This window comes from Carica papaya, chromosome 8, assembly GCF_054855325.1.
Source record: "Carica papaya isolate Zhongbai chromosome 8, ASM5485532v1, whole genome shotgun sequence".
In the NCBI taxonomy this organism is placed as follows: Eukaryota; Viridiplantae; Streptophyta; class Magnoliopsida; order Brassicales; family Caricaceae; genus Carica; species Carica papaya.
Window position 1 is genome coordinate 28,935,918 of NC_142316.1, and position 24,428 is coordinate 28,960,345.

A 24,428-nucleotide genomic window follows, 5' to 3' on the forward strand; every position below is an offset into this window, starting at 1 on the left:
GTTCCCTATGAATCCGGTCCGTCCACCATCTCTCAGGATATCTAGTGAGGCTGCCATCTTATCTGTTTATTAGATCACACCCCTTTCCTGTTTTTCCTCAGTCTCCGTTACCAAATCAAACACAATCACATAAACAATGAACATGCATCCGGTAATGCAATCATATCTTAAATTTCAAAATCATACAGTGGTCAAGTAAGCAGTGATACATGCATTTAAAACCATAGAATAGATAAACTAGATACCATAATGCATTTAAACTATAAAATAAATCAAACAGAAATCGACAGAGAATAATGTCCGGTTCGGGCTCCATTAGCAATCAGTAATTAATTATGCATATCTATTTAATTTGTACAAAATACAGTACTATCATTTATTCAAACTTTAATTCCATGATAGGAAATAGGATAAGGAGTTTTTACTTGATTTGACGCCAAAAACTAAGTGGTTACTGCGCCTACGGGCGGTCCCTGAGTTCCCTGAATTTTTTTTCAAGAACTGAAATGCACTCACGATACCTACAAATGTCCCAAATAACCCAAAAATCATACCCAGGGCCTACTCGGCCAATTTCGAAAATCCGACACGGCGGCTCCGCCGTGCTCCAGCGATGATGTCGCCGTCCGTGGCGGCGATATGCTTCGGTTTGCTGTTTTCTGTCGAAGTCAGCAAAATTTACATCATTTTCTGCGAGAAAACACACTTAGGGCCCTCGGTGGGCCGAAAAAATGTAGAAAATTAAAACTCACCAACGGTGGGGCTCTCCGGTGCGGCGGCTCCTCTGGCTCATGTTGCGGTTGGGTGTTTTGCTCTGGTCAACCTGTAGAGAAGGAAAATGTGATCACAACGGTGGAAAAATCACATCGAACGGGAATCGAAAAGGGCCTCATCAGAGGCATTTTTTGAAACACCCCGTAGTGGCACCGTCGAGCTTCGGCGGCATTATTCAGCCAATTGGCTGGTTCTTTCGCTCTAATTTGGCCATGGGTGGATTTGAAATTAAATTTCGTACAAGAGGAAAAAATTTTACCTCGTTTGGCGATCGAAAATTGCTCTGGTGCGGCGGCGGGTGGCGGTAGTCAGCTCCCCAGCGGTTGGGCTGTCTTCTCCGGTGAGAGGCTTTGGCTGCTAGGGTTAGGGTTTGGGTGCGGATAGGGTTATTTATACCCATCCACTTTTTGATCTGGGCTATCTATCGCTTTTGATCTGAACTGTCCAATCGCGATTAAATAGAGAGTGAATCTAGACCGTTCATCGGGATTCAATTTGGGTCATCCATACGTGATTCAATCTGGACCGTCTGTACACGTTTTCAATCTGGGCCATCCATGAGCGCATGAACGGATCTCAGCCGTTCGATTGCGCGCATGCAGATCGCCCACATGGCTCCTCCCCCTACGTGGCCTCCTGCGTCAGCGCCTCTGCCACCTGGCGCGTCCTGGTTGGTCGGGGCTGCTGACCAGCATCTGACGTGGCGAAATTTTTCTAAATTGTGTTTTAACCCCCAGTTTCTGATTTTTCTTTCAAAAATACCCTTAAAACTCAAAATTTCACCCCTTTTTTCCAAAATTATTTTCAATTAAATACTCAACTAATTTTTACCCTTTTATTATTATTATTATTATTTTTTATTAAATTAAAATAAAATAAAATAAACCAAATTAAAAACCTAAACGTAGGTCTATTTTGGAGAAGACCTGCGCACCCTGCAACTGATCGAAGAGATCATCAATTCTGGGAAGGGGATACTTGTTCTTGATTGTGACTCTGTTCAATCCTCTGTAATCAATACATAGTCTCAACTTTCCATCTTCCTTTCTAGTAAAAGTGACTCTGGCACCCCAAGGGGACACACTATGTCTGATAAAACTACTATCATGTAATTCAGTTATCTGTTTCCTCAGTTCCTCCATCTCGACGCGGCTCATACGGTAAGGATCAACCGAAATAGGCTGGGTGCCTGACTGTAGGTCTATGGTAAATTTGACTTCCCTGTCCACTAGCAGTCCGAGTAGTTCATCCAGAAATACATCTGGGAAATCTCGGACTATCAGAATCTCTCAAATACAATTCTTTTTCTTGGGTTTGCATAGTTAGAGAAAACAATAGGGTTAAAGTACTCGACGAATAAGAAAACTTGTCATCAAGGAATAAGTACTAAATAATTTTATTAATTTATAAATGGCTCCTCATCAGGAGGATTGAATATAATCTTCTTGTTAAAACAATCTACAGTTGTGTGATACGCCGCAAGCCAATTTATTCCTAAAATTATATCGAAATCCCCTGTGTCTAATTTTGTTAGGTCCACACTCAATTTTCTATCTGCTATCTCTACTACACAAGCCCTATAGACAACTTTTTCTAATAGTGTCATACTCTCAACAGTAGACACAAATAATATAGAATCAAGTTTATCAGGTAATACATTAAATTTAGATGCAAAAATAGGTGAAACAAATGAATGCGATGTACCAGTGTCAATCAAAACATGAGCAAGATAGTTACAGATAATGTACTACATCCGGGTCGGCTTCGGCATCCTGCTGGGTGAGGTTGTAAGTCCTGCCCTAGATAGGAGGTCTGCCCTGATTCTGGTTCCTTGGGCACTCTCTTGCATAATGCTGGGCACTACCACATATGCGACATGTGTTGTTGAGGCGGTAGCAGGATCGGTCCCCGTGATCCCTGCCGCAATGCTGGCAGATCTTACCACGTCCTGCCACTGGAGCTTAAGGGGGACTTGGATCACTGGCCTAGGCCTCTTGTTCTATTGGACAGACACAGTAGGTGCTGGTCTGCGGGGTGGAGCTGAGGGTTTGAGGTTCCCTACTGCCTGAGGGAGGGTGTGGAAGCTCCTCTCCACCAACTGTGCCTTGGCCAGAACGACCGAATAGATCCTTAGCTCCAGCACGAACAAATGTTGCCTGATCTTTGGGTGGAGGCCCCACTGGAACCTCCTAGCCTTCCTGCCCTCATCCAACAACGTCTCAAGGGAGTATCGGCCCAACTCCAGGAACTTACGAGCACATTCTGACACAGTCATGTTCCCTTGGACCAAGTGGACGAACTCCATCTCCTTCAGATGTTGGAGATGCTTTAGGAGGTACTCTGCATGAAAGGCTGCTAGGAACTGTTCCCAAATAACCGAAACAGGCAGGGTGGTTTGTTTGAGTTCCCACCAGCGGTCTGCTTCTCCCACTAGCATGTAGGTAGCAAGGGTGACCTTCTGCTCAGAAGTCACCCCTAAGGTCTTGAAGGCCTTCTCTGTCTCTACCAACCAGTACTCGGCATCTTCAAAAGAGGATCCCCATGCAAAAGTGGATGAGTTTAGTCTTTTGTACCTCTCTATGTAGTCTGGGTCAATCGTGAAAGGAACTGGGTCCCATGAAAAAGGGACTGGGCCAAGCTGAGGGTAAACTGGGGGGCCCTGTAGTGGTACTTGTTGATACGGCGGGGCCACCAAATTATACTGTGGCGGTACTGTGGCTGGGGCACTGGATCAGACTGCGGTGGTGCCGGGTGGTACTGTGGAGGAGCAGGGTCGTACCGAGATGGCTTGGGATCCTCTCGCTGCAATGGTGGCTCAACCTGTGCAGCGGGGGAGGGTCAGGTAGCTCCCTCCTCTCCTCTCGGCCCTGTTGGGTAGCAATGAGTCTCTCTAGTATCTCAAATATCCTGTCAACGTCCTCCCTAAACGAACCATCCCGGGCTGCTTCATTTAGTGGGGGTCTTCCTCTTCTCATCTCTATGTATATGCATTTCACAAGAAAGGGTTGAGTGATAATTCATTGGTTTGTGTTTCTCTAAGTATTATTGTGTAAGGGATGAGTCCGAGGAACGTGGCTCTAATACCAACTGTAATGATTCCGGAAATCCAAAAAGAAATACATACTAATTTAAGTGCGGAAATGAAATAAAAAGTTAAGATTTACATCCCTTACATAATAACTTAAAAGTACTAAACAAATATCACAGAATGAATTATCTGAAAGAAATACGAGAAATGAGAAAAATAAAGAAAAATATAAGGTATCTAGCATCTACTCGCACTCTTCTTGCGGATTGGGTTCGGGAATTATGTCCTCTTGATCTGAAATAGTTAAATAAGGAATGAGCTACACTAGCCCAGTAAGGACATCACACTATATCACCGTCACATAAGTAAAGTTTGGTAGAAAATCAAAACAATCAATGGAGCAGTAGATTTAAAACAATACATTTATTTAAAATAAAACCATTTACTTTTTTTCTTACCATTGGAGAATTCATGAAAACAATCTATAAAGATAATAACATCATACAGATCATAATTTCATGCATAATCAACCATTATAGTACATATTATAAATCTATATCCATTAACAATAGACAAACTCGTAACCGTTTCTCGTTTCACCAGCCTACTAGTATCCATGGGGATCCATAGGGGTGTCTTCGCTACACGTGAACCCTTTCCCTTAACAGTCTTAATTATATAGCTGTACTCATATCCCGTCTGGTATGAGCGCCAAGACATTAAATCTCAATACCTCGTCCGGTATGAGGATGAAGCGAGCCGTCCCCATACCCCGTCCGGTATGAACACCAAATTACCAATTCTCCATATCTCGTCCGGTATTAGACAACGTTCACGGTAGGGTTCCCTATGAACTTGGTCCGTCCACCATCTCCCAAGATATCTAATGAGACTGTCGTCTTATATGTTTATTAGATCACACCCCTTTCCTGTTTTCTCTTAGTCTTCGTTACCAAATCAAATACAATCACATAAACAATGAACATGCACCCGGTAATGCAATCATATCTTAAATCCCAAAATCACACAGTGGTCAAGTAAGCAGTGATACATGCATTTAAAATCATAGAATAGATAAACCAGATACCATAATACATTTAAACTGTAAAATAAATCAAACAGGAATCGACAACATGGTGGTGTCCTGGATCCTCAATTTGATGACCAAGGAGCTGGCTAGTGCATTCCTGTACACCACATCCGCAAAAAATATGTGGGATGAGATTAAGAAAAGGTATGGAGAAAGCAATGCCCCTCTACTATATCAATTAAAGTGAGAAATTAGCTTCATCACTCAATCAAGCCTCTCAGTTGTCGCTTATTTTACAAAATTAAAAAAACTCTGGGATGACTTAGTTATTTGAAGCCATTACCTGCATGTACTTGCAATGTTGCTACCCTGCATAATGAGATTGACAATACAAACAACTTAATTCAATTTTTAATGGGTTTTACTGACTCATACAATCATGTAAGAATTCAAATTTTGATTATGGAATCATTACCCACTGTTAACAAAGCCTACTCAATGGTGCTCAGTATTGAGAAACAAAGAAAAGTACAAATCAATAATGTACCTGAAGTGATGTCTACCGTTTTTTATGCCAATCTAAAAGATACTTCAAGGCCACAAAATCGAAGCAAAGACAATATAATATGCACTTATTGCAATAACACAGGACACACAAGGGACACATGTTTCAAACTCCACGATTACTCCGAATGGTTTACATAACTTAGAGGAAAAAGAGGCAAAAAAAAGGCAAATACTGTTTCAGATGAAATTTCCAGTGATACCAATGACGAAACACCGATGACAACAGGCTGGAATGCAGAAATAACCAATATTATACAACAAAAAATTAGCAAATACATGAAAAATCAGGGCGTAAGCACAATGGAATCATCAGGATGTGTGGGCTATTTTGACCCTGCAGGTAAACAATCTAACTACTATTTTTTACATACCTGAGATGATGTAGGTACCTGGGTAATCGACACAGGTGCAACATCACACATATGTCATGATTTTAGTTTGTTTACTAAAACCATCAAACTAGAACCCATAATACTTGTTTCTTTACCCGATGGAACTTTGAGGTACTCAACACATAAAGGTACCATAAAATTATGCAATGACCTAACCCTACATGATGTTCTTTAATACCAACATTTGCATGTAACTTAATTTCCGTCAGAAAATTAACTCAAGCCTCAAATACCTACGTTTCTTTCTATCCAAACCATTGTTTTTTGCAGGATTTGATAACTAACAGAAAATTAAAGAAAGGAACAACAAAGGAAGGCCTGTATACCCTGAGTAGAGACACAAAACCAGAAAAAAACATGCACCAATCATACCCAAGAAAACAGCCTACAACTTTGGCACATAAGACTCGGTCACACCTCAATGAAAAAATTACTTCATATTCCCACCCTAAGCTTTTCAAACAAAATGGATTCACATGTTTGTGAAATATGTCCATTAGAAAAACAACAACATTTACCTTTTTCTAAAAGTAATATTACTGCTAATGATATTTTCGAATTAATACATATTGACTTTTAGGATCCTTATTTAATTCAATATATTTTGAGAGCTTCTTATGTCTTAACTATGGTGGATGATTCTTCTTGAACAACTTGGACCTTCTTACTAAAAGAAAAATTAAATGAGCCAAATGTTTTAAAATAGTTTTGTAATTTTGTGTCCGATCAATTTCAAAAAACAATTAAAGTTATTAGAACTAATAATGGTACTAAATTTGCAAATAACTCATGCAAAGATATTTTCCGAGAGAGACATTGTGCATCACAAAACTTATGCTTATACACTAGAATAAAACAGTGTGGTAGAAAGGAAACAGAAACATCTTTTACAAGTTACTAGAACACTAATGTTTGAATCTAATTTGACAAAAAGTTTTTGGGGAGAATCCATACTTATGACCACATATATAATATATATCTTGCCAAGCTCAGTTTTAAAATGGAAAACTCCTCAGGAAATTTTATATAAAAAACAACTAGATTATTCCCTTTTAAAAACATTAGGTTGTTTATATTTTGCTACAAATGTCTATCCTCAAAAGATAAAATTTAATGCACGAGCTTTAAAATGCATTTTTTTTTTGGTATGAAGTTGGTGTTAAAGCATACAAATTATATGATATTTCAAACAAAAAATTATTTATGTCAAGGGATGTCATATTTCATGAACATGTTTACCCATATCAACACAATCACCACAAATCGATCATCAAGATACACCATTACCAATACCCAACATAACCATATCAGACACCAATGAAAATTAACTACAAAACAGAGGGGAAATGGTCTTACCTGAAACAAAATTTCAAGAACCTGAAATTAGGAGAAGTACCAGGGCAAAAAGTAGGCCTTCTTGGATAGAGGTCTTTATCGCACACATAACCGAGGCATCATCAACAGATTCTCCTTATTTTTATGTCAACCCCACCTTCATATAATCATGGCTATGTCAATTTTGTTGCATATGTCTTAGTTACACAAGAATCAAAACCGTACAAGGTTGCTAAGGAGGACAGTAGATGGGTTGAAGCTATGCAGGCCAAATTAACTGCATTAGAAAAAAACAAAACATGGGAACTAACCTTGCTCCTTAAAGAGAGAAGAGCAATTGACTTAAAATGTGTGTACAAAATTAAATACAACATAGATGGGGAACAATAAATAAATACAAGATGAGACTTGTCGCCAATGGCTATAACCAAGAATTTGGTGCCAACTACCATGATAATTTTTCACTACTAGCCAAAATGTTAAATGTCCGGTTACTTCTTGCCATAGTAGCCGACAACGATTGGTCTGTCCATTAATTGGATTTAAATAATACATATCTACATTATTACATAGAGGAAGAGTTATACCTAAAGCCTCCAGAGGGCTATACTAAAGCAAGTGAAGGCCAAGTTTACTGCGTAACTAAAAGTCTATGTGGGCTAAAGCAAGCTGGGCGCCAATGGAACAAAGAGCTCACTTCAAAGCTTCATTCTATTGGCTTTATCAAATCTGAAGCATACCATTGTTTATTTACAAGAGGGAGGGAATAAAATTACATTGTAATATTGTGTACGTCGATGACTTATTTATTATTGGGCAAGATGAAAAAGGAATCAGCAAGGTCAAAAGAGCACTGGATGAGACATTCACGGTGAGAGATCTGGGACAAACGTGATATTTTCTAGAAGTTGAAATAGCTAGATCAAAAGGAGGAATTTACATCAGTAAAAGAAAGTATATTAAAGATATACTACAGGATATAGGCATGCAAGAGGCAAAAGGAAGTCACTTTCCTTTACCAACTGGATTGAAATTAAACACAGAAAAGGGTGAGATCTTATCGAATCTGGAGAAATATAAACGCTTGATCAGATGATTACTTTATCTCAATTTCACAAGATTGGACATATCTTACTCCACTTAGTACTTAAGCCGGTTCATGTAACAACCCAGAAAGCCGCATCTAAATGCCGCACTTCACCTCATCAAATACTTAAAACAGTACCCAAAGCAAGGCTTGTATTTTCCAAAAATAAACAACATCAAGATCCAAGCTTTTTACGACTTGAACTGAGCATCACGTCCGATGACTTGTAGATCTCTCATGGGTTTTGCATTTTTCTTGGGCCATCAATGATATCTTGAAAAATAAAAAAAACAAACAACGGTCAGTAAATCCTCCACGGAAGTTGAATACAGAAGCATGTCTTCAACCATGTGTGAGCTATAGTGGATTACTTATCTACTCAGGGACTTTATGATCACGCCCTCTTTGCTTATCGTATTAAACTGTGACAACAAAGCCGCAAAATATATTGCTACAAACTTAGTGTTTCATGAGCGAATAAAGCATCTCGACATAGATTGTCCTATAGTTCGCAATCAAGTCCTACGTGGTTTTATCAAAACAGAATATGTCACTTCGAAAAAGTAACTTGTAGATCTGCTTACAAAATCACTAGGCACAACAGCCCATCATCATCTTCTTTTCAAAATGAAACACTTACAAAATGCGAATTCAAGCATGAACAGATATGAAGAGTTGGGAGTTTAAAGAAACAGAATGGCGAAAAGTGTTTCATCTTAAGGGGCAGCTGTAAAGAATGAAAGTTTTCTACTAGGGTTTAAAACAAAAGGATGATGGAGATTAAAAACAGAAAATGAAGGGCCAGAAATTAAAGTAGCTATTTGTTATAGCCAGCTGTAAAGTCTTGGTAGATTCTAGAATTGCAATTTGTTTTGATTTGTTAAGCAAATAGTTAAACATTTTTTCTCTTTCCTGAGTATGTAAATAGCCCTGTACATAATAAACCAAAAAAGAGATATAGAAACATACAGAAAGGAGATTTTTCCTCATTCTTTTTCTTCAATTTCCATTTTAATTTTTATGTGATTTAATTTAGAAGTTTAAACAAATGTAAATATTTTCTTAAAAAATGTACATTTTTAATGTAAAATGTTTATAAAAAAATTTTATAATATGTCAAAAAACAGAATTCCTAAACTACAATTAAGCCACTTTCCTGGAGGCAAAATTGTGTTTTGATAAAAGTTTTATGCACACACACTTTGGTGAGTGGGCTAATTGTAAAGAAGAGTTATAAATGCATTTAAATTTATACTTTATTTACATATTGTTGGATTTTTTATCAACTATTTGATTTGATTAACACTTGTATTGTGATATGTTAAAAAATGTTGCATATATAGCAATTCATTTCACTGAGTTTGTCTTATGGAGTCCACCAACTAAAACGGTCTTTAAAACTAAATAACTTTATATTTGTTCTGATATACAAACTGATTTCAATAGAACTTAAAATAATATTTAAAAATTATATTAGTAGATTATTTTTGCTAGTATAAGAATAATAGAGTATTGTAATTTAGTATAAGCAACAAAAATTATAATTTTCTTATTCAATATGGATTTGACTGTAAGCTAAGGGATAAATAACATCATGATAGAGAGAAATGTTTAAATCATTTTGAATTATCATTTTGAAAAATTATATTTGTTTGTAGATTTCGATGTATTATTGAACCATGTCAGCTATCATTAGAAGTTGTAATCAGATTATAAATATTTTGAATAAAAAAATTTTAAATATATCTGAGTTTTTATCCATTGTTTGGGAGTTACTATTTCTTTCTTTTATTTTTTAAATAACTTTAAGATGAAATATTATATTTAAAGTATTTTTTAAATATACATTTATGCTATAAACTTAGTAATAGATATTTTAAAAAATCATGATAATTATTTAACAATATTAAATATTTCTCTTAAAATTTACTTTAATTATTTAGTAATTTATTTGAATGTAATTATTCATTATTTTGTTCAATATATTTATTAATTTAAATATTTTTTATTTAATATTAAATAAAAAGATTCAAATAATTTATAATAAATGTAAGATTATTAAAAATAAATAACTTTTATATTTTAATTAAAGTAATATTAAAATCAATAAATTATTTTAGAAGAAAAATAAATAAATTAATAAAATATATTAATTGATTTACATTTAAATATACAAATAAAATTATCATATATAATTTTTTAATTTCACTCTTATCAAAAACCAAAAATAAGTTATACTTATAATTCTGTTTTGCGATGTTTGATCACACTTACGCTTTTCTATGGCCAAGAGACAATCACAAGTTTACAACCAAACAAACAGAAGCCAGGTGACAGATTCTTGTACATTCGAGTCTATCCCGCTAAGGCCTACACGTGTACTGTCAAGATCATTTTTAAACTTCGAAGATCAACGACCAATATTTCTCTCGAAACCTTTCCTTCTAGAGCGGACTTCTGAGTCCTGACGGCTGCGTTTCTTAATCTGTCAATCAGATCCCTCTTCACTTCTTCAATCCTCGAATCCTCTCCTCTGTGCAAAAATCACAGGTGATTTCTGCCCCTATTTTCTTCCTTATTGTTTTCTCATCTTTTCCAGTTTAAGCGCTTCATTATACCAAAATGATTTTCTTTTTTGTTGATGTTTTTGTTTACTATCTGTGGTTAAGATTCATGCTTTGATTTGGGATGCTAGGTTAATGATTTCCTTTCCTTTCGTTTGTAATAAGATCCCATCGCTTTCTGGCTTTTAAAATCTAAAACTTTAGAGGTGGGGGGGCGGATTAGGGTTTTTTTTTTCCGGACATAATTGCTGGAAGTTGGGAATACACGTAAGCTGATGGAAAGAATTTAGGGTTTTATAGTATTTGTGTTATCCATTATAAGCAATTAAGCATCTTTTCTTTGCTTCCAAAAGAGGTTCTTTTTACACATCACATTTGATAGGTAAACATTATATTCTGCATCTGATTTGATATTGTGGATCTGGGATTGTTTTGTTTTTCTAGGGTTACAAAAATTCAATCTTCGTGTCATTAAGTTCAGGAGTATGGTTTGTGGAGCTTTGCCTCCTAATGATGAAAAACCTCTGCTTCTTACTTTGATTCTCCCGATTTTCATACATTTTCTTTTGGATGGATAATCGTGTGATTAGAGATCCTGTTTAGGTCGGCTCTTTTTTTTTTTAAGTCAACCTAGGTTGAGGCTGGTTTTGGGTGAAAGAAAAGATCCAGTAGGTAATTCTTAAAATGACACAAAGGCTTTACAGTTCTAAGCAAAAATTAATTGGTAAAGACTTGTTTTTGAAAAAACCTGCCTTAATTTTTTTAAAATGCTCTTAACAAGTGTTATTCTCTCTGACATCAACTGCATTTCTTTTTGTCATTTTTATAAATTTTTCAGGTTTAAACACTATTTTTACTAAACACTCTGGTAAAAGTTAGGCAGCAAAACACTGATTCAACTTAAACCTTTATGAGCTTAAAAGTTAATTTGAGCTTAAACTCCATGAGCTGAAAGCTCTAAGAAAAGGTTAAGCCAAATGAACCCTCGCGTGTAGGAAAGATAGTCTTGACCCATGATTATATAGGTGGTCTGTTACTGCTCCTGCTGTCCTGTAAGTAGATCTGGAGAGGGGTAAATTGTTGTAGATAATGCATATGGTTGTTCCTTTTCCACTGTGCTGGGATTGGGTGAGTTTTTTCTTTTTATTTAGCGGGCCCCAACTTATGAAAGTTTTTCGATTTAGAATCTAAGCCCTGATTACCCCTTTTTCTGTCACATCTGAAATAGGGGCATGTCACACATGTATATGTTTTCTCAACTATTGTAATGGAGGTTTTTTCCCTTGTACGTGCTATGAATTTCGTCGCTGGTGGCTCTCTTAGCTATGCATTAACTTTACTGGATTTAAAAAATTTTATTATATTTTTATAGATGTCTTTTAAAGGTGCTTTTTGGAAGAGCAAAAGATCTTAATTTATTGGAGGGTGTTGTGGTGGGGAATAGAGACAACACAATGGAGGGGTCCCACTTATCTTTTGCAGATAACATGCTCATTTTTTTTCCAACCAGATTTAAGGAACTTATTGCATTTGAGATGTGTTTTATATTGGTTCCAAGCTGTGTCAGGGCTTCAAATAAATCTTAACAAATCCGAATTCGCAAGAATTTGTGGCAGCGGAGAAGCTGGTTCATGTGCTTTGATTTTAGGGTATAAGGAGGTAAAGTTTCTATTCAAATATCTTGGGATTCCGTTGGGGGCAAAATACAAGGATCAACTTACATGGGAACCGATTATTGATTTATTTGAGAAAACACTTGCGGGGTGGAAGAGAAATTTTCTTTTTAAAGGGGATAGATATACCCTAATTAAAAGCACGCTTGCAAGATGGAAGTAAATTGGGGGGGAGGGAGGGGTTGCCATTAGATCTTTGGTTAAAATGAATGAAGCGCTGCATGGCAAATGGTTATGGAGGTATTTGAGGGAGGAAAATAGTTTATGGAGGAGGATTGTTGATTCTCGGTGGGGTAAGATTATGAATTCTAGTGGGACTTGTCGCATGTCTATACCCCATGGGAGAGGGTCATGGAGGAAAATTCTCATGCATAGATCTTGCTTTCTGCAATGTACTAAGTGGGAGCTCAGTAGAGGGAACAATAACTTTTGGGAAGACAATTGGGTGGGTCATGGTAGCCTAAAGGGGATATTTCCTAGCATTTTCAGTATCACTCAAAACAAGAACTTGGCTGTAGAAGAGGCTTACCTGTGTTCGAATGGGAATGTGGTTTGGTCCATTAATGTTAATAGGAATTTGAATGATTGGGAGTTGGGGGAATATGAAGGTTTGCTGCAGCTTCTTGCAGAACAGAATATTTCTTGTGGTGATGATCAACTTTTGTGGTAATTGGAAAAAAATGGCTCATTTTCTGTTTCTTCTTATTATCATTTCTGTGTATGGAGAGTGAAGTGGGCAGGAGTATTTTTCCGGCAAAACAAATTTGGAAGACCAAGGTTCCTCCCCATGTTGTTTTTTTTGCTTGGGAGGCGTGCTGGGAGAAGATTATAACTATAGATAAGTTGAAAATTGAGGGCTGCATATTGGTGAATGGTTGCTACTGCTGTTTGAAGGCGGAAGAAACATGTAACCACTTATTATTGTGGTGTCCCATTGCCTACCGCTTGTGGACTTATCTATATGGTCTGTTGGGTATTGATTAGGTCGTTGTGGGATCGGTGGGGGAGAGATTTGGGCTTGGGATGGTTTAAATGTAAAAAATAAGTTAGCTAATGTGATCCCTTTGACAGTTTTTTGGGTCATCTGGAAAGAAAAGAATAGAGCGTTTGATAGTGAGATTAGTAGCATTACTAGGTTAAAAGATAGACGAATGCATTATTTTGGGTCTATATTGTTAGGATATGACATTATTAGTGATGTGGATTTTGGGAATGTTATTGATTCACTAAACTATTGTAAATCTTTTGTAAATGGGTGATATCTCCGTTTTTGGTACCTAGTTATTATACAGTTTACACTTTCAATTTAAAAGAAGATGCTTTTTATCAAAATTATCTTCAAAATTTATGTTTTCTATTTTTGTAGGCTTTCCAAAAATGGCAGAGTCAAAACCAGGATTGAGGAAACCAGTGTTTACTAAGGTTGATCAGCTGCGCCCAGGAACTAGTGGGCATACTTTAACAGTGAAGGTTGTCAGTGCAAAAATGGTATTACAGAAAGGTCGTGCTGATGGTCCTCAAGTACGTCAAATGCGAATTGCTGAATGCCTAGTTGGGGATGAGACAGGAATGATCATATTCACTGCTAGAAATGATCAAGGTTTGCATTCTCTTACAAATTTATTTGATTTTCTTATGAATTTTTTGTCATGCTTTGTTAGCTTGGTTGATCCTTATGAATTTTTTGTCATGTTTTGTTAGCATGGTTGATTCTGGAGAGCATTTCAGTCAAGAGCATGATACTTATTGTTATTGTGAATACATGCTTATTTAGCTGTTCTTTGGATTTTTTTTCTTAAATATATGTTATGCATCGTTATCTTTTCTTTCTTGGAGTTTCTGCATTATTTCATATCAGTGTGAGTGCTTCAGCAACCAAAAGGGGGTGAATGGAGATTTAGAAATTTTAAAAAATTAAGGATGATCTGAAATAGGTTTTTCAGGAGTTCTATTTAAATGGAAATCCCTAAAAAAGACAGATCTAAAAGGGTTTCTAATTATCATCCTACAAGCTTGGTGATTAATGTCTACAAAACTATTGCTAAGGTATTGTCAATATGCCTTAGTGCAGTTCTGGATGACACCATATCACCAAATCAAAGATCTTTTGTGGGAGGGAGACAAATCCTGGATGATGTGTCCCTCGTAGCAAACAAATCAGTCAAATATATGCAAAGGGCTAAGAAAGAGGGACTGGTTTTGAAGTTGGATTTGAAAAGGTGCATAACAGGGTTAATTGGAGTTTCTTGGATTTAGTCATGAACCAAAGGGTTTTGGATATAGATGGAGAAGTTGGATAAGAGAGTGTTTGTCCTTTGTATCATTCGCAATAATTGTGAATGAGAGGGCACATGATTGATTTATGGGCATGCGGGTTATTAGACAAGGTGATCCTCAATCTCTTTTTCTCTTTACTTTCATGGTGGATGGGTTGAGTAGAATGTTAAATAGAGGTTCTCAATGAGGGGCTATCGTGGGTTTTGCGGTTGGAAAGGATAGTGTTGAGGTAACCCATCAACAATTTGCTGATGACACAATTTTGTTCATATTACATGATCATAGGTCTTATCTCTAATGCACTCACACTCCTAAGGGTGTTTGAGTTGGCATCAGGGCTTCGCATCAATATGGCCAAATGTGGTATGGAAAGAATGAATATATGGACAATAGCATAACGAGCACCCTAGCTTGAGGCAGTTGGATGCGGGACCTTATCGTGGTCCATTACATATCTTGGCATTCCTTTGGTGGTAATCCTAGGTGTAAGTCATTTTGGGATGGAATGATTAGTAAAGTATCTAGACGGTTGGACAGGTGGAAATGGGGTCTCTTTTCCATGGGGGGTAGAGTGACCCTTATTCAGGCTTGTTTGTCTACTATGCCTATCTATTACATATTCTTGTTTAAGATTCCAGCTGGGATTATCAGGGAGTTAGAGGGCGTCATAAGGAATTTTTATGGCCTGGGTATGGGGAGGCCAGGAGAGATCAACTAGTGAATTGGGAGGTTTATTGCAAGTCTTGAAATTTTGGAGGTTTGGGCATCAGGAATTTATCATTATTGGTTAAATGTCTGTGGTGCTTCTGCAGGAATCTAATTCTTTGTGGCTTAAAGTAAACAAAAGTATCCATGGGTACCAATGGAATGGTTGGGATGCTGTGGCTACAAGATCTACTCAACACAAGAGCCCTTGGAAGGCCATTTCCAGCTTGCTTGATATTTATCTTGCTCACACCTGGTACAATGTGGGGGATGGGTGTAAGGTCTTTTTTTAGAAGGCTCATTGGAGGTGCAAGCACTCATTGGGTACCCAGTTTCCTCTATTTTTTTGCCTTTCTTCCCACCACAGGGTACCGGTAGACCAGTTTTTTCGTCTTCCTAATGGTGTTGTGACTTGGAATTTTCATTTCTTTTGTATCCTGAACGATAGAGAGACCGAAGAACTCATTTCCACGTTAAACCTTTTAAACTCCTTTCAACCTTCTCTCAACAATCTGACCGTAGGATGTGGACTCTTGACTCATCTGGGATTATATTCCTGCAAATCTTTTTTTGATCACCTTACCAAAAACCCTAATTCTTACCACAACAAGCTTACCAAGACTTTTTGGCATGTTTAGGTTCCTTCAAAGGTTAAGTGTTCACTTGGACAGCGATTCCAAATCAGTTGAACACTAAGGAGCTACTGCAAATTCATAGACCTAACCGAGCCTTGTCTCCTGACATTTGTGTGCTGTGCCATAGGAGCAGCAAGATACATAACCACCTGTTTCTCCATTGTGAGATGGCGTGGAAAGTACGGTGTTAGTTGTTTGACACTTTCAATTTGGCTTGCGTTGCTCCCCTTCAATCAAATCTTTTTTTATGTCCAGCATTAGTGGATTTAGGATTAAGGCCAAGGTTAGATATTGAAAGGTGTGCTCTTCGCTGGGTTATGGATGATCTGGCTGGAAAGAAATCATCACATTTTTGGTAATCGTTCTTTTCTGGATCCAATTCTGTGTGAGAAAACAACATCTTTGGGTTCCCTCTGGGCTAAGTCTCATGGGAATTGTTCATATATATCTTTGTCTGTTTTACATAGGAGTTGGCATGTCATTGTTACGTGATATGATATCAGACTTTCCTTTTACTTGCTTTACTTTATTTTGTTCTGTTACTTTGTCATTGTTTCCTTGGCTGGATAACTTGTCCCCTGGTCTCTTTGTACTCTCCTTTAAGAAAAAAGAACTTAAATCATTCAAACAAACATTAATGTGGCAAGCGCTGTTCTCTCTGCAAAAAGAATTTAAATATAACAATAAGATTAATGGACACAGGGAAGAGAAATAGCAAATATTATTTATAGAGGTTTGACCCATAATCAGTGAATACTTTGTCTCTTCAAGCTCTCCTATTTGAGAATTTTCCACTAGAAACTTGGTTTCTTTGCTCTTTCTAGTTGACAAGATGCCTCACTCAGTATACAAAGTATTTTTCTTGTCATAAAAGGGAATTAAGAAGTTTCCCCACCTTCTACAAAAACCCAACTAATACAAGAAGAAAATTAGAAGTTTTACCCCCTCAATTAAGTGATTTCGAGTCAAGGGTTGCTCAAGAACAAATATAACACTGAAAGCTCATCGATTTGCAACAAATTTGTATATATAATGCAGTATGATGGTAGATGTTTTAGGCCAGCATGTATTATGGCTGTTACTGTAGGCTTTCAGATCTGAGCGATAAATGCTCTACAACAACTACAAAACAGTGACATTGCCCAATTCAATAACTTCCCATCTGATTCTGTCTGGCTGTATAAGTCGACCTGTCGGGGACACAACACTTCTAAACACAATGGAAAAAACAAGCTGGTTTTAGATGTTCATTGGTCAACCTACAGGTTTTGGATAGGAGAAAATAATCATCAGATATCTTTTTGTAGTTTCTTTGAGGCAATATCTTGACAACGTAATTTTTAATCTTGTTTACTCTTCATTTCCTAGTTTTTTCTAGTAAAGGATGTGCTCTAAATATTTCAGATGGTGAATGCCAATAGTTTTACATGAATGGTCACATGCTTCTTGTTTGCTCTTCCTGAGAACTTGAAGCCCTCTCTAAATAAAAAATTTAATATAGAATACATGAATAATTGATTGTTTAAGGATGTTGGCTGACATTTTTATGTGCAATTTTTAGTCATGAATGGACTAGGAATATTCTGAGTTGGCTTTTAATCTACCTGCTAAATGTGGTTCTAAAAGTTATGCCTGTAAAATTTAGCATAAATAAATTTATTATTTTTGGTCATGAATGCACTGGAACCATGTATCTTGAATTGTTTTCTAATTTTATATGTTTCTGCTTTAGGTTTTCTAGATATGGTTGAATATAATTGATATCGTTCTTCTTGTTTAGTGGACTTGATGAAAGAAGGTACAACAGTTACACTTCGCAATGCAAAAATTGACATGTTTAAAGGATCAATGAGACTTGCTGTGGACAAGTGGGGTAGGGTGGAAGTCACGGAACCTGCCAACTTCACTGTGAAGGAAGATAACAACCTTTCCCTAATTGAATATGAGCTTGTCAATGTTATTGAAGAGTGACTTTCTGGATGCTGCACACTTCTCTGCTACATTGTGATCCAAGAATAAAAACAACTCCAGCAAAGCATATTAATGTTGTTTATGGGGTATCCCATGTGCAAAGTGCTCGTGAAGTTCATTTTTAGGAAGATGAAATCTGGAAGCTAGTATTGCCCAAGCGGCTTCTTACCTTTGCAGCAGATCCAGTGGAACCTTTTGGTTGAACCTCCAAACAGATAGGGATGGCTGTAAATTAATGAGTTAAAGCAGCTGGCTTTTGGAACCTGGTTTTTGCTTTGTTAGTAGTTATTTATTTTGGACTGTAGGTGTCCTTTGCCTGGTAGATTATACTTCAGAATATTAATGTTATAAAGAAGTATTGTACTCTGTGGAACCTAATGTGATTCTTACATCTTCCACTATTTTGTTAGTTTTACTTTGCCATCACATTACTAAAATCTTGAAATGCAAAAATGTATAGGTTAGGAGAATTTGAACAGGACGGAGAGGAGTTGGATTTGATTGAGTAGAGTATCTTTTAGAGGGATGAGAGTTTAAAACTACAATGGGGGTATGTGGGGTTATTTTTTCATTTGAACTATAGAGAAGTAGATTTTGAAAGGCCAGAGAGTTTTCTGAGGTAAAAGAATAAGGTCTAGTTTGCCTGCGTGAGACCCTTTGTTGAAATTTGAGATGTAGAACAATTGCAGATGGCAGTTTGAGTTTTTGGTTTAGTTCATAGTTTTTCTTTTAGTTTTAATGAGTAGAAGTGGAATATAACTTTTATGTTTGATCTTCTCGTCAGTCCATCTTGAATCTCTTGGGGACGAGTGAGATGAGATAGAAAATTTAATGTTTGTGTAGGTCAAAATCAAGATGAACTGCAGAAATATAGGCTAAAGTCAGAATGGGGTGAGAATTTAAGACAAGAAAGTGTCAGAAGTTATGGTTTTGTACTTTCATGGGGAAGAAAGGAAGAGAATTCACAGTGATTATTTAGTTGTATTTGGAATGAGAAGGGGAAGGTGAATTTGATGAGATGTTTGATGATTATGGTAATGACTAATAAATGGTGATGGGCAGTAAGAGAGAGTTGAAAGTAGGAATGTGGATATGATGACAAAAAGGAATCTGAATGACATGACATGACATGATAGAACCATCATTTCTTGGATGAGTGGTTTAGTTGTGCACAAAATAAATTAAGAGTTAAAAGGCATTACGTATATGCATATAAAATATATATGATATGTGATGTGTATGGATTGGTGAGAGTGGGGTGACATGCACCCATGATTTATTTCGCAGGACCCCTCACTTTTATTAAATAATAAAAAACACGATAAAAGAAAAAAGTAAACGAAGAAAAGAAAGAAGAGAAAGAGATATTGTCCTATCATTGAAGTAATAAGAAGAGAAATCTGGTGTTTATTACGATTGATTGATGTCATCCGAACGTATGCGATTTTATATTTTTTCTTAAAATCTGCAGATTACCTGTGGGTGATTCTTTTTTTTTTTTTTTTTTTTAAACTTCAATTCCTCTCGTCAATTTTTAGGATTACCAAAATCCAGGAGAAAAAAAAGGAAATTTTAACTCAAACTTTCTTCCTATCATAAAAATTTTTAACCTTTGATTTAATTTGTTCTTTTTAGAAATCTCTAATTTATTAAATTTAATAATAACAAGTTTACGATGATATGAATTATTTTCCAAAAAATTAAAAAAAATACTATTTTGGCTGGTTGGATGGCAATAGAATAACCTCCTTTTTTTACACCCTTATCACTCACTGATTGCATTGCAGAGTTCAAACCTTTAAAAACAAGTTTGAAAATATCTCCCTCCATATGTATATATAGAGGTATATCTTTCATTCTCACCCACAGCCAAAAAGAAGAAGAAGAAGAAAAACAATGAGCAAACCCCTCTTTTTCTTTTCTCTCTTCTTCTTATCATCTCTCAATGTAAGCAAGTTATAATTCTGCTGTTATTATTATTACTTTCTTTTTTTTTATTTACATCACTCTTTTTTTATTTATTCATTGATGGGTTGAAATCACCATGCAGATTAATCTCGCTGGAGGTCGACGATTATCAGTTAATTTATCAGCTGAGGAAAACCCATTTACCCCCAAGGCTTTCGTCGTTCGATACTGGAATAAAGAAATTCATATCAACTTTCCTATTTCCTCCTTCCTCCTTTCTAAGGTCTCCCCACTTAATGTCGTCGATTCCGCCACTTTCACTAAGCTGGCTGCACAAAACAAGCTTTCAACTCAGCTCCCTGCATTTTGCTCCTTGGCCAATCTTTTCTGTTTCCCTGATTTATCATCCAGTCTCCAGAAACACAACTCTGATTCCAACTTCGCTAAATATATTCAGAAGGACTTCAACAACTACGGCAATGGCCGACCCGGCGGCGTCGATTCCTTCAAGAACTATTCCGATAATGAAAACGTCGTCATCGACTCGTTCCGGCGATACAGCCGCAACTCTGTCGGACACGACGACCGGTTTTCTAACTATGCTCCAAGCACCAATGTGCCCGACCAGAGTTTCAACACCTACGGAACAGGGGCAACCGTCGGTTCCAGTGAATTCAAGAACTACCAACCAGATACAAACGTGCCGAACAGTCGATTCAGCGGTTATTCAGGCGATTCCAACGGGCGGGCTCAGTCGTTCAAGGTGTATTCTCAAATTTCAAATGCAGGTAGCCAAATTTTTTCCAGTTATGGGAGGAACGGGAACGGAGTACCGAACACGTTCACTAGCTATTCGCCGGGGACTAACGTAGTTGGGTCTGGATTCTCTGGGTATGGACAGAATGGGAACGAGGGAAGCGATAATTTCACCAGTTATGGATTTCAGAGCAATTTGATGGTGAACGTTTTCAACAACTACGGCTCTGGTGGAAATTCTGGCGTTGAAACGTTTTCCTCCTACGTAGAACAAACGAATCTTGCTGATGATAATTTCACTTCTTATGCCAAGAATTCGAATGATGAAAAGGTTAACTTTGCAACTTATGCTAATACTGGTGTAGACAATTTCATTAGTTACGGTCAGGGAGCTGATAAACCCAAAGTGGGGTTTAAGACCTATGGGTCCAGAACTAGTTTCAAGAGTTACAGTAAAATTGGTCTCAGTTTCAAAAGATACAACGTCAGCTCTGCTCCAACAATGGCGGCGGGCAATGGGAAATCAGTAAAAAGGTGGGTGGAACCGGGAAAATTCTTCCGCGAATCAATGCTTAAGAAAGGAACTGTGATGGAGATGCCGGACATTGAAGATAAAATGCCAAAAAGATCATTTTTGCCTCGGAGCATTCTCTCAAAAATCCCATTCTCCACCTCGAAACTCAGTGAGTTGAAGCAAATCTTTAATGCGGCTGATAACTCGTCCATGGAGAACATCATTACGGACGCATTGAGGGAGTGCGAGAGGGGCCCAAGTCCCGGCGAGACGAAACGCTGTGTCGGATCCGGCGAGGACCTCATCGATTTCGCCACCTCCATGTTGGGTCGTAACATCATGATCCGAACCACACAGAATATTAAAGGGTCTAAGCAGCAGATCATGATCGGTTCAGTCAAAGGAATCAACGGTGGAAAGGTGACCAAATCGGTGTCATGTCACCAGAGCCTATACCCATACTTAATATATTATTGCCACTCCGTTCCCAAAGTTCGGGTTTACGAGGCGGAAATTTTGGATCCGAATAGTAAGGAGAAGATTAACCAGGGCGTAGCCATCTGTCACTTGGATACATCTCAGTGGAGCCCCAGTCATGGAGCCTTCATGGCGTTGGGTTCGGGTCCGGGTCATATCGAAGTTTGTCATTGGATATTTGAGAATGACTTGACTTGGACAGTTGCAGCTAATTGAAGTGATGAATTGACGAGAATAACCCTTAATTTGAAGTGTGAATAGGATCTTTCAATTCAATAGTTTAAGCAAGTAATGCAGATGCTCTCCTTAATTATGGAGTGTGATTATAAAAATATATTAAGAAATATGTAAAAATTCAGAGATGCACAAATGTAGAATAATAATAAAAAGGAAGAAAACGTTTTAGCGGAATGAGAGTTGGAAGTTTCCAATAATTATTTAGGATATTGGAATCATGAAAACTTGTCCACACCCCCCCAAGCACTGTGGCCTTCTCCACTAAAAATGGAAATGCTCGATCACCTCACTCGCATCTTCTTCTTCTTCATCAATGTAAGTAAATTCTCCATTTGCCTTTTCTATTTCCCATGATTTCACACTTCACCATCTGCATCCCGATTTATATAATTTCGACTCTCTCTCTTGATTGTCTTTTGCCATATTAATGCACAGGTAAATCTTGGTCAAGCCAGACATGTCCCTGTCCGTTTATTGACTGAGAAAAACCCATTTACCCCCAAAGCTTCCCTCATTCGATACTCAATCTTCATTCCCCCCAAATCCTCCTCCCTCCTCTCTAAGGCTTCCCCATTGTCTGCCCTGGACTCTGCAACTTTTGCTAAGCTTGCAGAGCAAAACGAGCTTTCCACTCAACTCTCAGCATTCTGTTCATCCGCAAACCTCTTTTTCTTCCCCGATTTATTCTCCAGCCTCCAGAACCAAATATCCGACTCCAGCTTCATTAATTACACCTAAAAGGACTTCAAAAAGTACGGTTCTGGTCGATCCGGCGGCTTCAACTCCTTCAAGAGCTACTCCGATCACCAAGAGGTTTCAATCGACTCATTCCACCAATACAGTCGCAGCTCTACAGGACATGGACATAAATTTTCCAATTACGCCCCAAGCAACGGCTAACCTCACCAGAGCTTTAAGACTTATGGTTCCAAGGCAACCGGCGGTTCCAGCGGATTCAAAAACTACCAACAAGACACAAACCGGCCGAACAGTCGATTCTTCGCCTATTCAGATGGCTCCAATGGGCGGGTTCAGTCGTTCAAGACTTATTCGATCTCTTCCAACGTAGGTGCCCAAATTTTCTCCGATTACGGGAGGAATGGAAAAGAACTGCATAATATGTTCACCACTTACTCCATGGACGCCAGTGTTGTCGGCTCAGGATTTACTGCTTACAGGAAGAACGGGAACAATGTAAACGATAATTTTTCACGAGTTATGGTTTGGACGGTAATTCGTTCGAGCAGATTTTCAAGAATTACGCCTCTGATGGAAAAGATAGCGTTGAAAGCTTCTTCCTACATAGAAAATACTAATGTTGCTGATAATACATTTACTTCTTATGGCAAGAAGTCTAGTAACGTTAATGTCGATTTTAAAACTTATGCCAACACTGGTAGAGACAATTTCATCAGTTATGGTGAGGGATCTGATAAACCCAAAGTAGGGTTTCAGACCTATGGAGACATTACGACTTTCAAGAGTTACAGCAAAACTGGTATCAGTTTCAAAAGATACAATATCACCCCTGCTCAAGCAACGACAACGGCCAATGGGAAATTAGTAAAAAGGTTGGTGGAACCGGACTTCCGAGAATCAATGGTCAAGGAAGGAACTGTGATGCAGATGCCGGACATTGAAGATAAAATGCCGAGAAGATCATTTTTGCCTCGGAGCATTCTGTTGAAAATACCATTCTCCACCTCTAAACTCAGCGAGTTGAAACAAATCTTTCATGCGGCTGATAACTCATCCATGAAGAACGTCATTACGAACGCATTAAACGAGTGCGAGAGAGCACCAAGCCCTGGCGAAACAAAACGTTGTGTAGGATCCGCTGAGGACCTCATCGATTTTGCCACCTCCGTTTTAGGACATAGCATATCGGTTCGCACCATAGAGAACATAAAGGGGTCAAAGCAGCAGATCATGACCGGGTCAGTCAAAGGAATCAAAAGTGGAAGGATCACCTAGTCTGTTTCCTGCCACCAAAGCCTGTACCCTTACCTGCTATACTACTGCCACTCTGTTCCCAAAGTTCGAGTCTACGAGGCGGGTATCTTGGACCCGACTAGTACGGAGAAGATCAACCATGGCGTGGCCATTTGTCACTTAGATACATCCCAGTGGAGCCCGGGTCATGGTGTAACGTCCACCTAAAGAAAATAAAAGAAATATGAAGTAAATCAATAAAATTAGACTTAGGATTTAAATGAATTTTTTTTTTATAATTTTAAGGGTTTTTATTTAATTTTGAAGACCTAAATGAAAGAACTTAAGAAAAAGAAGAGTTAAAACATAAATAAGTGAAAGTAAAAGGGGGCAAAAAAAATAAAAAAAAAAATGGACAGCTCAAATTGGACCGTTTGAGAATATCAGATGGCTGAAATTTAAAAAGAGAACAGACGGTCCAGATCGAGTCAGAGAAATCCGACGATTGAGATGAACGGTTATAAAGGAGCCGATCGGGGAATGAGGAATAAGAAGACTGTCGCGCG

At 37.7% G+C, this 24,428-nt stretch overlaps 3 protein-coding genes and 1 pseudogene across 4 annotated transcripts; all 4 read left to right on the plus strand.

Moving 5' to 3' along the window:
* Positions 1-10,523: 10,523 nt before the first annotated feature.
* On the plus strand, positions 10,524-18,439 carry LOC110813126 (uncharacterized protein At4g28440). Its single transcript, XM_022040144.1, has 3 exons — positions 10,524-10,763; positions 13,817-14,050; positions 17,848-18,439. The coding sequence occupies exons 2-3, from the start codon at positions 13,828-13,830 to the stop codon at positions 18,036-18,038; spliced, it is 414 nt and encodes a 137-aa protein (XP_021895836.1). The 5' UTR covers positions 10,524-10,763; positions 13,817-13,827; the 3' UTR covers positions 18,039-18,439.
* On the plus strand, positions 12,656-13,590 carry LOC148252780 (uncharacterized). The gene is made up of 3 exons (XM_088210371.1): positions 12,656-13,116; positions 13,345-13,414; positions 13,522-13,590. Exons 1-3 carry the CDS (start codon positions 12,656-12,658, stop codon positions 13,588-13,590), a joined length of 600 nt encoding a protein of 199 aa, XP_088066497.1.
* A 1,395-nt stretch (positions 18,440-19,834) lies between the features above and the next one.
* On the plus strand, positions 19,835-22,093 carry LOC110813163 (polygalacturonase 1 beta-like protein 2). Its single transcript, XM_022040193.2, has 2 exons — positions 19,835-19,985; positions 20,089-22,093. Exons 1-2 carry the CDS (start codon positions 19,935-19,937, stop codon positions 21,907-21,909), a joined length of 1,872 nt encoding a protein of 623 aa, XP_021895885.1. The 5' UTR covers positions 19,835-19,934; the 3' UTR covers positions 21,910-22,093.
* Positions 22,094-22,115: 22 nt separating this feature from the next.
* On the plus strand, positions 22,116-24,147 carry LOC110813164 (polygalacturonase 1 beta-like protein 2; annotated as a pseudogene). The gene is made up of 2 exons (XR_015813997.1): positions 22,116-22,245; positions 22,366-24,147. The product of XR_015813997.1 is annotated as a polygalacturonase 1 beta-like protein 2 (transcript).
* The last annotated feature ends 281 nt before the right edge of the window (positions 24,148-24,428 follow it).